Below are 15,344 nucleotides of genomic sequence, written 5' to 3'. Positions count from 1 at the left end.
ACATGCTCGTTGTCTAGGGGGGAATGGGGACATGCCGTTGCCAAGGGGGGACATGCTCGTTGTCTAGGGGGAATGGGTACATGCCCGTTGCCAAGTGAGATGGGGACACAGTACTACTACTCCTATCCCATATATATGGGGTGGTAGTACGGTGTGTACTACCACTCCAATCCTGTATATATGGGGGCCCACAGTACTACTACTCCTATGCTGTATAACTGCAAATATGCATGTATAGATGATACAAGCATGTACATCTATATATCCAGTTATATATTCCACAATAGAATCTAACCTCACTCTCAGTAAAGAGAAAATGGAGTCTGGGCTTGTCAGGTGATCAAATTTGGGCTTGGCCAAATTAGTGACATCATTTACAAGCCCACTGTATTTTTTACAGAATACTGTGAAAATACGGGTTACATACAGATGTCATAAAGCCTGAATTTGCGACCAGAATACAGCTGTAAATACAGGACAGAAAATGCATACGACCGTGTAAAATACAAAATAAAAAACAAGCCCCTCTTCTGGTCATACGGAACCTGTGTTTTCTAAAACTTCACATGAATACAAGGTCAACTCTTAGAAAATTATAAACTGGGTCTGAAACCAAAGTTTCAATATTTCTTTATTAAGGAGACCTGTTACAAAATAACAAAGACAAAACAATATTTTCACACAAACATTAAACATTTTGAGATGAGTAGGAAAGCATAGCTACCTTCCAATAATCTCACCACAGTTATTTTCAAAAAACACTGAGACAAAGACAATACACATGCATATTTGAGTGTACCCTGCTGGGTACATTTTTCTTGAAAGTTATGGCTTTTATATCATAACAAATTATTATACAGACAGCACAAGACACAAAAAGATTCAACCTTAGGGTGAGGGTAAAGGACAAAATATATTGCACGGATCCAAAAACAGCTGTTGTTTACATGACAACACTCAGACAAATACGAAGTTGAAAAAAAAATTGACCCATCCATTTTCAATGTGTCATATACGTGTGTATATATATATATATATATATATATATATATATATATATATATATATACACACACACACACACATATATTATTATTTGTTCTTTAATTTCCTCTTGTCATGCATATATTCAAAAATATAAACTAAAAATTATAAATTCCTACATGAATCCAAAAACTAATTTTTAGAACCTTTATGCTCATCAAACTTATCCTATGAGATCAAAAGGCTATTTGCACACTTGTCAACAGTGGCTCTGTTTTTTAAGACCATAAACATATAACATAAGATATAGCAAGTGGCTGGGTGGCACATAATTATAATTCATTAATTCATACAAATTACTTTTTGCAGACTTGAATGAAGCAGTAGATGTAATTAGTAACAAGGAAATGTGTAAATAGCCTTATTGTTAACCTGTTTACACCACCACAAATCCATTCTCAGCCTATAAATGTTCAGCATATACAATAAGGTTACATGTTTTTCTATACTCTATAAGATCATAATTAATACCTTATGGCAGTAAAACAGGTGAAAAAAAAATCAGTAAATATTTGGTCTCAATAGCACACACCTATGTCCCATGCATTTGTGTTTAAAGTGTTACATGCATACTATGTACAATATATCAAACATACACCAACTCCTAAAACTTCTGAACATAAAGGATGTAATGAATGTGTCAGCATTCAACATGCATATTATAGGTGCTTTCTGTCTTGCCTTCTTTCTTTTCTACCCTGTAGTACTAAAGGATCTTTCATTTAATTTTTTATATACAGTAATCTTTCATTTGCATTACATAAACATTACGTATGTTTAATTTTTATTAAACTCTTGAGATTATTTACTATAGTGTGTGTAATCATTTAATTTAAGTTCCTTAAATAACTGACTCAAACACTTAAAATGCACTAGTACATAAATGTTATTTAAACTGAAAAACATCATTTGATTCCATAAGTTTGCACATACAAAAATATTGTTAGCATTGAATAAAGGAATCATTAAAGCTGTTTTTTTTTTACTAATGAAAAACTTGTAACATTTATTACTTATATGCAAGGCAGCAATATTGCAAGCAATCCTTAATATATGTGCTAACAAAACTAAACTTGTCAGCTTAAAGAAAAATATCCGCAAAAAAAGGATTGTAACAGAGGCTTAATTTATTAATTGCCTTTCAAATATCAGTCAAATAGTGTCAATACTACCACCCAAATCTCCATCAGAAATGCACTGTGGTTCCCAATACATGTTTATTATTTCTGTACCTTATGCCTTTTATGAAAAAAATCATATCATATGCTAATATTGCCTCATATTTCCCACAAGATCAATCTCCTCATTTAACTGACTTGAGGAAAGAGATCCAGGCAGGAATACCTGAGCTCAGGGAGTTAATATAGGTTATAGCTATGCAAATTCTACCTTACTGCTTGCAATTTATATTTGTTAACCCCTCAAGGACACAGCCAGTTTGCACTAAGGCTCAGCCTGTTTTTTTTAAGTCGTAATAACTTGTAATTGTTTTCTCATGACACATTGAAGTTTATATTCGTAGAGTAATTTTGCTGATTAGTTGGGATTTTGGGGGGTAAAAAAAAATAATTTTTTAGGAAAAAATGGGGAAAAAATTCCTAACTTTTAAATTTTTGACAAAAAATCAAACCACTAATTTTATTTTAGTCTTCTGGGTGTGGTGAGTTACCATCTTGCGTGCTGCTGGATGTTGAGAGCTCACCAAGAATGAACCAAGCACAAGCATACACTCCATTATCAGGCTGTAATCTGTTATATTTAGTCTTGCAAGCACCATCTTCATTTACTTAGCCAGCCAGGAGTAACTGTATCTATACATGCTTTTGTGGTCTAGATTATCTAGCTTCTTTTTACTGGAAGGAGGGATTTTCAGCAACACACCAGCGAGGGTACCAAACACTACTGCCCATGTCAGCGCTTCGTGGATTGTTTCACAATATTATTTGGTGACAAATATTTTTATTTTAAAAGGCAGTGACACTTTAAAGCCATAACTAATGTACTCAACTTTTTTTTGTCATATGGCTACGAGGGCACAGAGTGAATATGCTTCAGAAATGCAGATTTGAGGCATTACATTGAAAGTATTGAAATCTGAAAGTCAGATATGTAGCAGAAAAGCTCTTTCCCACGAACGTAATGTGAACCGATATCCGGCCACACCATTTGCAGTGGGATATCTGTCCCCATCAGGGCCGCATCTGCCCTGAGGTGGGAGGGCAGATTACGGTCCCCTTTGGGGTCAGTGGAACGTCGCTGGTAGTAAGGACTTGCCAAACGCTGGAAAGTCTGTTTACCTGAAAAATCTATTACATTAGCGCCTTTAAGGCGCCGATGTAATTGATAGGCAGAGCAGTAAAGCACTCTGCAGGATTCAGGCTGGCATGCGTGATGTCATCATCACGCACTCCAGCCTGTGTCACAACACACAATGTTTCAGCCACCTGGAGAAGAAGATGTGGAGCAGCAGGGGAGCACTGGGGCTGGAGGTAAGTACTATTGGGGGGGGGGGCTGTGTATACTGGGGGAGCAGGCTGAGAGGGGAAGGCTGCATATTCTGAGGGGTGGGGGTCAGTATACTGTGGGACAGGCCGTATAATAATGTGGCGGCAGGATGTATAATAGTGGGGGGGGGATGTGTATACTAGGGGATTGTTTAGTACTTGGCTTGGTGCAGCTCGATATACTGTCTATAGCAGTGGTTCTCAACCTGTGGGTCGGGACCCCAGCGGGGGTCGAACGACCAAAACCGGGGGTCGCCTAAAGCCATCGGAGCCGAAATTTTACTGTGTTTTTACTGCAAGTTGCATGGTTTGGGGTCACCACAGCATGAGGAACTGTATTGCGGGGTCACAGCAGTAGAAAGGTTGAGAACCACTGGTCTATAGGGATGTGTACATAGGGAATAGATTTTAATTAATATAAATCGGGTCTGTATATAAATTAGCTGGGTGCTGTAGGTCAGGGGGCCTGTTGTATATAATAAATTTAAGTGCTGTAGATACTATAAATTATTTGTGGAAATATATAAAGGATGTTTTATGTGGGGAATAGTGTGTTCAGTTGTGTATTTAGGAGCACGCTCGATTATAATTTAAGTGACAGTGTTGCATGGAGTTGAAGACATTTGACTGTGATAAACCATGGCCTAGGAGAAATTTTCCTTTACCTATACTAGATGTCACTAATGTTTCTCCTACTAGTGTGTGAGGTAGCATCATTGGGCAATGTGGGGTGGGGGCAGCATTTTCAATTTTCACCTCAGGCGGCAAAAATGCTACGATCGGCCCTCGTCCCCATTGAGCACACGTTGTCTGTGACTGACTGTGCAAGGTAAAATATAGGACATGTCCTATATTTTGCTGTGTTACAGCTCCAGCCCCACGCTCTTCAATGGACAGGATAGGGGAGAGCAGTGCAGAGAGCAGCGTTCCGATGTATGCCTGCAGGGCCATAAATAAATCTAAATGCAGCACGTTAAATGCATTTAAAATCTAAGTTCTAGACTGGTAAGTTCTAGACTGGACTTTGGGGGAGGCTGTAATGTTTTTTTATCTAGACTTTTTAAGGTTTTTGATACAGTATAATGCAAAATGCGCAATTACATATAATGGATAAACAATCAGCTTAAAGACATAAAACAGAGGGTCATCATCGAAGAAAATCTACGATCAAAAAGCATGATAAAGCAGGGGTATTAAAATCAACTTTATAATCAATGCTACTGAGGCAGAAGGGCTCTGGGGGTGTTTCCAGAGTCCATTCATGCTGCAGTTTAACAGGCTGCAGTGAACAGTGTAATCACTGTTGAGAAAAACTTTCCTCTCACTATACTTGATGTAATCTTACATAGCAGGAAGGGGGAAGTGCTCCTGCACTGTTTAATGGCCTTAAGTAAGGGCATTGTTACTTGGGCCAAGGGGAAGATATTGCACTCTTGTTAAGAGTCACTGAGCAAACAATGAGCAGGATAGAAGTGGATGGTGGAGAAGAAAGCCTGGAGGACCGGGTAGATAGTTGGGTTTCCATAGATAGAGGGGGTAGAAAGGTGTCAAAGAAAAGGAAGGCCAATTCTGACTCCTACTCTGAACTGAATTTTGCAATGATGTTAGGATGTCAATGTCAGAAATGGAAGCCCTAGTGAATCCTGCTCTCCCTAACAGCTTGGGAAACAACCCAGCTAGTAGTAGGGAGAATGGTAGTACAGGTACAAGACAAGAGAGCTATTGGTTGTAGGGGACTCTGTAATCAGGAAGACAGACAAAATAATTTGTTGCCAAGACCACCTCAACCAAATGGTTTGCCGTCTCCAGGGTTCGGCATTTGGCTGAAAGGGTGGATAAATTACTGGGCGGGGCTGGGGATGACCCAGCTTTCATGGTCCGTGTTGGAACCAATTAAAATATAGATGGTAGGTGGAGGAGCTTTAATGAATTAGGTTCAATGCATAAGAGAAGGACGTCCAAGGTATTATTCTCTGGAATGCTACCTGTGCTATGCGCTACACAGAGAAAACAGGGAGTTAAATGCATGGCTCAGATCCTGGTGTAGAGACGAGGGATATGGGACCCTAGAGCACTGGGCTAACTCTTCATTGGGGTACAAGCCATTGAACCTAAATGGAAGGGAGGCTGCTGTGCTGGGGGAAAAGATCCTAGCAGGGGTGGTGAAGTATTTAAACTAGGATTGGGGAAAGAGGAAAAGGAAGAAGCTAGGTCAAAGAGTAGACAGGTCAAAGAGGGGGCAGACTATTTTTTATGGGTGTTGAAGTGGGCAGTGAATGGTGGAGTAAAGCAGTGGATAGGGAGATGTGGATGTGGATATCCTCAAAACAATAGTGAACAATATATGTGCCAGTAAAATTATTATAAATCACATAAATAACTGGAAAATTAAAGTGTATGTTCACAAATGCAAGAAGAATTGCAAGGAAAATGGGGGAGCTTGAGGCTTTGGTCTTAGAGGAACAGTTGGATGTAGTTTGTGTAGCGGAGACATGGCTAGATGCATCACACGATTGGAGTGTTAATATTCAAGGTTTTACACTCTTTCAGAATGTCAAGGAAAATAAGAGAGGATGTGGTATATGTCTATATGTCAGAAGAGAATTAAAAGCGATTGTGAATGAGACAGTGGTCAATGAAGAGTGTGAGGCGGCTGAAGCTTTGTGGGTTGAAATTCAAAGTCAGGAGAGCTTTGAGAAAATTATTTTTGGTTTAATTTATCCCCCCCCCCAATATCTCTAAGGAAATAGAGTGTCACCTATACAAACAAATGGAGCGGGCTGCACAGGAGGGCACAATAGTGATCATGGGAGACTTTAACTTTCCAAATATAAATTGTGGTCAGGGCTCTTCTTCATCTGTGAAGGAGAGACATTTTTTGAACATTCTGTAGAATCATATTATGGTACAACTTGTAGAAGGTGCCACAAGAGGTGATGCTTTGTTGGACCTTGTTATTTCAAACAATACGGAAATTGTCCAAAATGTCACTGTTTGGGAAAAGCAACCATATTATGTTCCTCTTATTTTCCTCTTAAACTATAAAAAGCGGAAGCAAGTAGGAAAATCGAAAACATTGAATTTCAAGAAGTCTAATTTCCCGAAATTCAGCACTGCACTACAGGATATAGACTGGGATCGGATACTGTCACATGATGATACTGATGTTCAATGGGCGACATTCAAATCTATACCGGGTCAGATACTTATAAATTTATTCCTATAGGTAACAAGTACTATTACATTGCTGGCTAGATTACACCCTACGTGGCTTACAGCTATAAGGGCAATTAATGATAAAAAGAGGGCATTCAATAATTACAAAACACTTACCAAAATCTGTAAGGAGGAAATAAAATCAGCCAAAATACAAAATGAAAGACAGGTGGGTAGCATGATACCTCCGGTAACGCTATCAAACACTGCGGCGGCGTACAATGTAATTGTCGGACAGCTAGGGGCGGGGTTGGGGCGTGGCTAGGGGCGGTGACTGCCGCCTAGCGCGCAGCAGTGACTGCCGGCCTATGGGGCGAGCAGGGCGGTCCGGGGAAGAGGCAGCGCCTCGGACCGCCCCCTCATGAATACATACATGCAAGCTGTCCGATGATTACACTGTACCCCGCCGCAGTGTTTGATAGCGTTACTGGAGGTTTCCGGTAACGCTATCACTCTAACACTGCGGCGTTTGATCAAGCACTAGGAGCTCCTTACTTTAGTAAGCAGCTCCTAGTGCCGAAAATTTAGGTGACAGGTCCTCTTTAATTATCATACTGATTCATCTGTGATATTGCATATTAGCTCTAGCAGATTTAGAACCAGATACATTCTGTGGGTATTACAGGAGAGAGGGACAAATGAACCATTGTGTTATTTGCACAAAGCTATATGGCTGCTTATATAACCACTGCTTATATTGCACAGATATTTATGGTTACTCTGTAAATGAATTTGCACATGTTGGTGCTTTTAAATGTTTTTAACCTGTCTGTTTGTATTGTAGTGTGTATTTAATAAAGATATATGACATTTTTTCCACACTACTTGATATTAAGTCAGTACCTATAACATGTCACACTGTTTGTTTGTATAACATACTGTATGTCTTTTCTGACATGTGGTACTTATATCGGCCATTTTCAGCATATATAATACATACAGGAGTATGTGACATTAAAGGGGTATTCCGGGAATATGAACGTCTGACACAAAAACCCATGATGATATAAATAAATGAATACAACAATACTCAATGTCATTAGTCACAAAACGGAGCTAAAATAATATGATTTTATGATTTACAAAATTTATGGCCTCTCTAAAGTAGGTGGAGTTATCACTAAGATGGCCGCCACTGGAAACTACAAGTTCCATGATCCTTTAGTTCTCAGTAACTCCTCCTACCTCTTATGCTCTGCTCCCAGTGATGATCTTACAGGTTTTCTTGCTCTGTTACCATAGTAATGATGTGTAACTGCCCTCACCACAACACTGGCCATACTGGATGCACTGCAACCAACTGACTACAGCCAAATGTAGTGGTGATCACATGACCCTGCCCAGGCAGGTACAGGACATGTGATGTGGACATGTGACCAGCGGCCATCTTCTTTTCTGCGACGGACCGCGCGGAGGAAATTAACGGACTGATTAAAGGGCCGGTAGCATTTTAATTCTTCATTACAGTCTATGTCATCAGCATTTTCTGCTAAGGGGAGCAACATTTTAAATAACAACTAATTACACATTAGCTTATATTTTGAGTGCCCACTTGTATATGAATTATGCTGATTCCTGGAATACCCCTTTAAATATGTGACATTAAGTATGTGACATTAAATTAAGTGATAGCCAACATGGGTTTAGTAAGGATATAAGTTGTCAGACTAACTTCATCTGCTTCTATGGAGAGGTGAGCAGATGCCTGGACAGAGGAGCTGCTGTGGATATTGTGTTCTTGGACTTGGCAAAGGCATTTGACACTGTCCCTCATAGACTCCTGATGGGTAAAATAAGGTCTTGTGGTTTGGAAGAAATCATTTGCAATTGGATTGAAAACTGGCTGAAGGATCATATCCAGACAGTTTTTCTACTCAGAATGATCACCAGTTATACGTGGTGTACCCCAGAATTCTGTGCTTGACCCACTACTATTAATTTTTTTATGAATGATACAGAGGTAGGAATTAATGTGTAAGGTAATATAGTCTATGGAAGATGTTCATAGACTGCAGGCAGATCCACTTGGCAAATGAGGTTCAATGTGGTCCCTTGTTGAGAAGGACCTGGGTGTACTATATTACTATACTATACTGTATTATAAATTAAATAACACAGTGCAATGCCAATCAGCTGCCTCTAAAGCCAGCAACATCTTGTCATGTATCAAAAGTGGTATGGAGTCTTGGGATAGGGATGTAATATTACCACTGTACAAGGCATTGGTTTGGCTTCACCTGGTATATGCTGTCAAGTTCTGGGTATAACCAAGAGAGGGTATAACAAAGAGCCATAAAAATCATAAGGGGTATGGAGGGTCTCATTTATGATAAAAGATTAAAACAACTAGATTTATATAGTCTGAAAAAGAGACAGCATTACATTCATAAATTTATATAAATTAATAATGTCCCCTCTTAGACATTATTAATTTATATAAATTTATGAATGGTCCATGGAAAAATATGGTGGAAAGTTGTTCCAGATTAAATCAAATCAAAAGACGGCACGGTCTCTGTTTGGAGAAATCAAGGTTTAATCACCAGAGGCGACATGGCTTTACAATGACAACTGTCATAGCCTGCCTCAGGCGCTGGTCACAGTTAGGATAGCAGAGAGCTTCAAGAAGGCGTTAGATGCATTTTTACACCTAAATAACATTGATGGTTAAGTTGTATAGAATTGTTTCCCCTAAATCCCTTCCTCATCCAATCCCTTCCCTTCCTTGGTTGAACTTGATGGACATTTTTTTCAACCGTTTAAACTATGATACTATGTTATAATGTACAAATCCTTGAATGTCAAGGGGCATGATGTAACCCTAGGGAAAAAAGTTTCGCCATTGTAATAAAAAGGGATTATTTACTGGAAGAGCAGTGGGATTATGTAACTTACATGTTGTGAAGGTTTAAGTCATGTTATCCCCTATCTAGTTTATAAAACATAACAATCTGATTGTGAGGCCCCCACCAATAACATGAACTGTGGGACACCTCTCACTAATGAATAGATTGGCAGATCAAGCAACTGTCCTGTCTCTCTATTCACTTCAGTTATCTCCATCAACGAATACATGTGTGCCAGAGATACCCGAGTGCAGTGTTCTGCAATTTCTGATTTATGGAGAGGCTGGAAACATGCTTGTATAGGCTAAATCCAACAAAGATGGTAATCTTTTTTATTTGCCATCTAATCCCTTCTATTTCCCCATATATATATATATGGGATTAGATGGCAAATAAAATCTAACTTTTATTGTTACTTGTTAAAATATACACAAATTAAAAATTATCAATATAGACCTATAGGGCAAAAAATGGAGGTATAATCCTCCTTCATGCAGATGTAGACCCCTGTTTATTATTCTGCATGTGTCCCCTTAAATTGAGGGGATGTTGGAGGGTAGGATATGTAGGTTTCAACCATTAAGCTGCAACTATGTCTCTTTTGTTGGATCAGATTTTGGTTATTTTTCCGTTTGTGCGATGTGTTGAATACAGATTTTCATTTATTAATGCTTTATTTACACATTCTGCATCTGTTGAAACATTACTAAAAATAGTTCCACATTGCTTTTAATTTGTGTGTGCACACTGTCCTAATGCAGCTCTCGCCAGGGGAAATAGTTGTATTCAGTGTTTTAGCTGAAATCTGCAGGGCTGTGTCCCAGTTTCTAAGTTATGAATCAGACACAGTTCTTAGATTAATATGCTACTACACACAGGCTGTGTTCCGGTTTCTTAAGGTAAACCAGACACAGTCAATAGATAGAACTGGCTGCTGTACACAGGCTGCGTTCTAGACATCGCAAGCCTCTGTAGGAAGCGTGTAAGTCACCATAATCGGTGTTTCGTTACGTTGCTTATTTTCTGTATTCATACATCAAATCACAAGGCTACTGGTGGTCTGATCTCCATCTTTCCCTCCTAGCATTGGTTATGGTCTTCCCCAATGTACCCCTATGGCCGTTTCGCCGCCATAACACAGCTTCCTCTGCGGGTTTAATGGCTGAAACCTAAATTTCCTACCCTCCCACATCCCCTCAATTTAAGGGAACACATGCAGAAAAATAAATAAGGGGTCTACATCTGTATAAAGAAGGATTATACCTCCAGTATTTGCCCTATAAGTTTATATTCATAATTTTTAATAACATGTGTATATTTTAACATGTAACAATAAAAGTTAGATGATATCTGCCACTATCCCTTCTACTACATCTTTTCCTATTTATAAAGGACCAGAAACATGCTTGACCTGCATTCCTTCAATGAGTTAGAACAAGAACTGTTATAGCAGATGATCTCCTATCCCTATCTCTACAATGAAACTTCTTACGTTGCAACAATATTCTCAAGTTAAGACACTGATCTGGGGTTTTATCTGCTGTAATAAAGAAGCACCAGTATGATTTCAAGGTATTAACACTGTAGTATTATGGGTTGAACTTTATTTATTCATCTTTATTCAACATAATCTACTATGATCATGTCTCTAGTTATTGTATTTGGTTGCATATCATAGCTGCTTAATACTTATGTATATAAAAAAAATTAAAAACATTTTAGCTACACTAAGCAAGCCTTAAAACACATCTTAGATGCTAAAATGCTTGTAGTTCCATTTACGGAAGTTCCATTAAGGAAAAATAATTAGATATTGCTAACCAAAGCAAAAGGTAGGTAATCAATATCAATAACCAATATTAATAACCCTTTGATAATGTGCAGCCAGTGGACCACATCATTTAGACCGATTTCAGACAATATATATGAGAATATATAGAACAGTGGTTCTCAACCTGTGGTATCCGGTAATTTAACCATGCTTTTTCCATGCTAATATAGACAATATACACTTTGTCCTCAATATGTTCATTTACTATACACACTGCTGACATGGCATGAATAAAGAAAGTAACTGAACATCAGTCTGCTGCAAGCTTTAAAGGGGTATTCCCATCTGGGAATTTACATTTATTTTAATTCATATGTCATTTGTAAACATTTCTTCAATAGGATGTTATTAAAAAAAGTGTTCCTGTGTGAAAATAATTTCTCATACATGTAGCCATGTTGTCCCTTAGAAACAAGATAGCTTCCTCGGATACGATCACCTCACATTTTGGCAGCAGTAGCTAGACATGACCTATTGAGTCCTACCGGACCACCTGGGTTCAGCAATCATTACCACAGGACGGCTGTAGGACGTGCAGTAACTCCCAGAAAATTCATATACAAACCCCATTTGTGTCTTTATGCAATCACCCCAGCAGAGGTGGCCGAATCCAAGGGGTCAGTCTTGTTTCTAAGGGACCATATCACTACATTTATGAGAAATTATCTTCACTCAGGTAATTTTTTTTTAATAACATCTAATTGAAGAAATGTATATATTTGGCAGATTAATGAAATTGAATGTAAATGCCAAGCCGAGAATACCCCTTTAACTATTAGCTTCAGAGAAACTGAAAGAGTTTCATGCAGCATAATGCAGCATTGCTAAGCTGTTCTTGACAGTAGTGTCATGTTGCAAAAGTTTACAATACAATTTGCTACAAAAATGTGTTGCAAACGTGCCCTCATAACATCAAGTGCCAGCCACAGGTACTTCTATTAGATCACAATCGAAGATCCAAAAGCTACCCTTATAAGAGTGTTCCAGCCACAGGTATTCTGTAGCAATATTTGCTAGCCACAGTTGCTCATATATATGTGTGGAATCCACAACTGTCCCTATAGGAGTATATGTCAACTATAGATTTTCCTAATACATTATTTCCCCAATAATGTTCTGTATCTGTGCAACTTTTGCCTTCACAATAACTATTAAAACAAGGCATTTAGAGGTTTACAACACATACATGGCTCCTATTTTATCATCTTCAGGACCAGCAGGTGCCAACAGTAACTAACCAGTTTTTCATGAAAATCCATTAGCTAGAAATTTTTTCCCCTCTTATTGGCCAGAAAAATGGGTAGCAAATATTGGCTTTCCCTGTCTGGAGTGTAGTCCATATTTCATTAACTGAATAAATAAAAAAAAATGTTACCATACATTGTTATAGACTGAGAATATATACTGTGCTCAGTCTTTATTTTGTTCTGTGTGAAAACAGGAAAAATAGAAGCAAAACTGAGGAAACGGTTATGTACAGTTATTCTTTCCTGAGCAGTTGCCTAATAAATACTGAAAAACTACTACAATTAAATTAATCATTACCTTAAATATTGACAAATAATACATGCAATAAACTCTTCTTCTAGTTTTCATACACACAGCTCACAACAGAAACATAAAAGAACTATGTCTGCCCAGATATTCTGTTTATGCTAACCGAAGATCATTTAAAAAAAAATATTTAGCATAGAAAACATTGTGTGAGTAAACTATAAAATCATTGTTCTACATTAATAATTCTTCTTTACTTTTGGTGTTACTTTTTTGGATGATAAAATGGACAGACTTTCAAGTAATTACCTGGGCGTATGAAACCCAATATTTGCATGAAAATAAGTCTAGTCGAAAGCCTACATAGCTGTATTACTGCTATACTCTGCCCATTTAAGAAATAATGTTATTTCTGAGTTCATCAAAAAAATCTCATTAAACTGTAATAATGGTGAAATAGAAAAAATAATTTTATATAAATAAATACATATTAAAGTAAAGCAATAAACAATATTTGCAACATATTTCTTTTTCTCCTTTTTATCTTTCTACAAAAACTCACACTTACAAGAAAGTGTGGCTATGATTTTAATTATAAATTCTCAAAACCCAATTTCATTTTCTCTACAAGTTTGCTCTGCTTTTGCCACATCCATTGACTACAACTAACTGTTTTCGTCAAATTTTCAAAAAGCATCTGTTGCCTGGTAATATGAATTGTTATTTTTTCACCATTATAATTACTTTTTCTACCAAGTATTGTGATTTAATGGCAATGCTGATCTCCATTAGCAATATTATATAAATGAGCATTCACTGTACTTAAATATGTCTTTGAAAAGACATTAGCTTTATAAAATATGGAAGACTTTTCAATGCAGCTAGCAGGATTAAATGATCATGGATATTCAGCAAAATATAGAACAATTATATTTTGAGGTTAATTTTGTTGTAGTGACCTCTTGGTTACAGAGAATGACATGTACACATACTTCAATAAATATGAGCAGAAATATGAATCTCACATCTAACATAAGGCATAAGAAAATGTCTCATCTGTTAAGCTAAACACATATGAACTGTTTCTCAATCCTAGCCAAATTCTTATAAAAAGATATTAAATATATTTATATATTTTTAAAATATTTATTAATGCAGATGTTATTTATTTTAGAGTATTTACTGTGTCAATGGTGAAATGATTGTACTATTTCAACACTTATTATTGGAAGACTAATACATGACACAGTTTTTCTTCATCTACCTTATGAGAATAATATAAAATTCCCTAGAACACATAAAATGGTGAATTGTAACCAAAGTACTTTTCTGTATGCCTTTGAACTTAAAGAAACTTCAAAACATAAACATGGAAACTGCCAAACTGCCTTCTTTACTGTTGACACTTCTTTATGTGTTCATTAAGTCTTAGTTGCGGTGTTGTAGGGAAAGCCTGTGGGTTAACAGAAGGTGCTTGTAGTCTGCATAGCAGAGTGTAAGGGTCAAATGTAAGGAATAAGACGCGTATGAAAGACTTATTACTTTTTGGACCCCAGAGCAAGGTCCACCTCTTCTTCTGGCTTGAGTGGATGCCACTGAGCAATGGGACGTCTTGGATTGGCCAGCATATCAGACCAATGACGAAGCTCAGTTCCTGTGGCACTGCATCCAACAAAAATCTTGCCAATTGCTTCATTCTTTCCCAGCTTGTCATAGTCCAAAACTGTAATTACCACTTGCACTTTCTGTGGAAATATAATAAGTAAAATTATGATGTAAAGGAAAACTGTATACAAAAAAAGTGGAAACAGAAAACGGTGCTTCTTTTTTGCACTATGATTCTATTATTTTTTTACTTTTAGCACAAAGCCGTATGACCGTAAAGATTACCTATCATCAAAATCTACTATGGTATTGTATTGTATTCTATTTGTAAGTGTCCTGTTTTACCATGCCTGATTTTGATGGTAAAAAATAATAGAATTCTATTGAATAGTAATACAATTACTGTCATAATATTCTCTTATTTGTTATCCGTGGCCTTTCCCCCCCCCTAAAAATCAGCATTTAATGCAAATTATTATGCAAATTAACCAAAAAAGTTATTTGGTTATATCGTGTATCTATCTGTAAACAGTCTGTCTGTCATTAATTGAAAATGGTTCATGACCAAGTTCTGTATTTTCTATGATGCCTGTGTGCCTACAAAACAGGAGACTTCAATCATGGCATAATTCTAAATGTCTGCAGTTCCAGTGTCTGCAGACACTAGCCGCTAGGGAGAAGGAGAAGCGGTTTATTACTGCTTCTTCCTTGCATGCTCCCCACAGCATCAGGCTGATGCATAGAGTGGGTGGCAGTCACGTGACCACCAAGTCTAAAGGGGTTGATCAGAGCAGCTAGGTCTAA

General features: G+C 37.5%; 1 protein-coding gene across 1 annotated transcript in view; it reads right to left on the bottom strand.

The window, feature by feature from the left end:
* Window positions 1–613: 613 nt before the first annotated feature.
* The window catches only part of SYT2 (synaptotagmin 2), a 371,992-nt gene continuing 357,261 nt past the window's right edge, over window positions 614–15,344 (bottom strand). The window contains exon 9 of the mRNA XM_072137239.1: window positions 614–14,680. Within this exon, the coding sequence (XP_071993340.1) occupies window positions 14,474–14,680 (207 nt within the window). The 3' untranslated portion in view covers window positions 614–14,473. The remainder of the gene's footprint in view (window positions 14,681–15,344) is intronic.

This window comes from Engystomops pustulosus, chromosome 2 (assembly GCF_040894005.1).
Source record: "Engystomops pustulosus chromosome 2, aEngPut4.maternal, whole genome shotgun sequence".
Taxonomy (NCBI): Eukaryota; Metazoa; Chordata; class Amphibia; order Anura; family Leptodactylidae; genus Engystomops; species Engystomops pustulosus.
The sequence above is the reverse complement of the archived record's forward strand: the minus strand, read 5'-3'. Positions and strand labels throughout refer to the sequence as shown.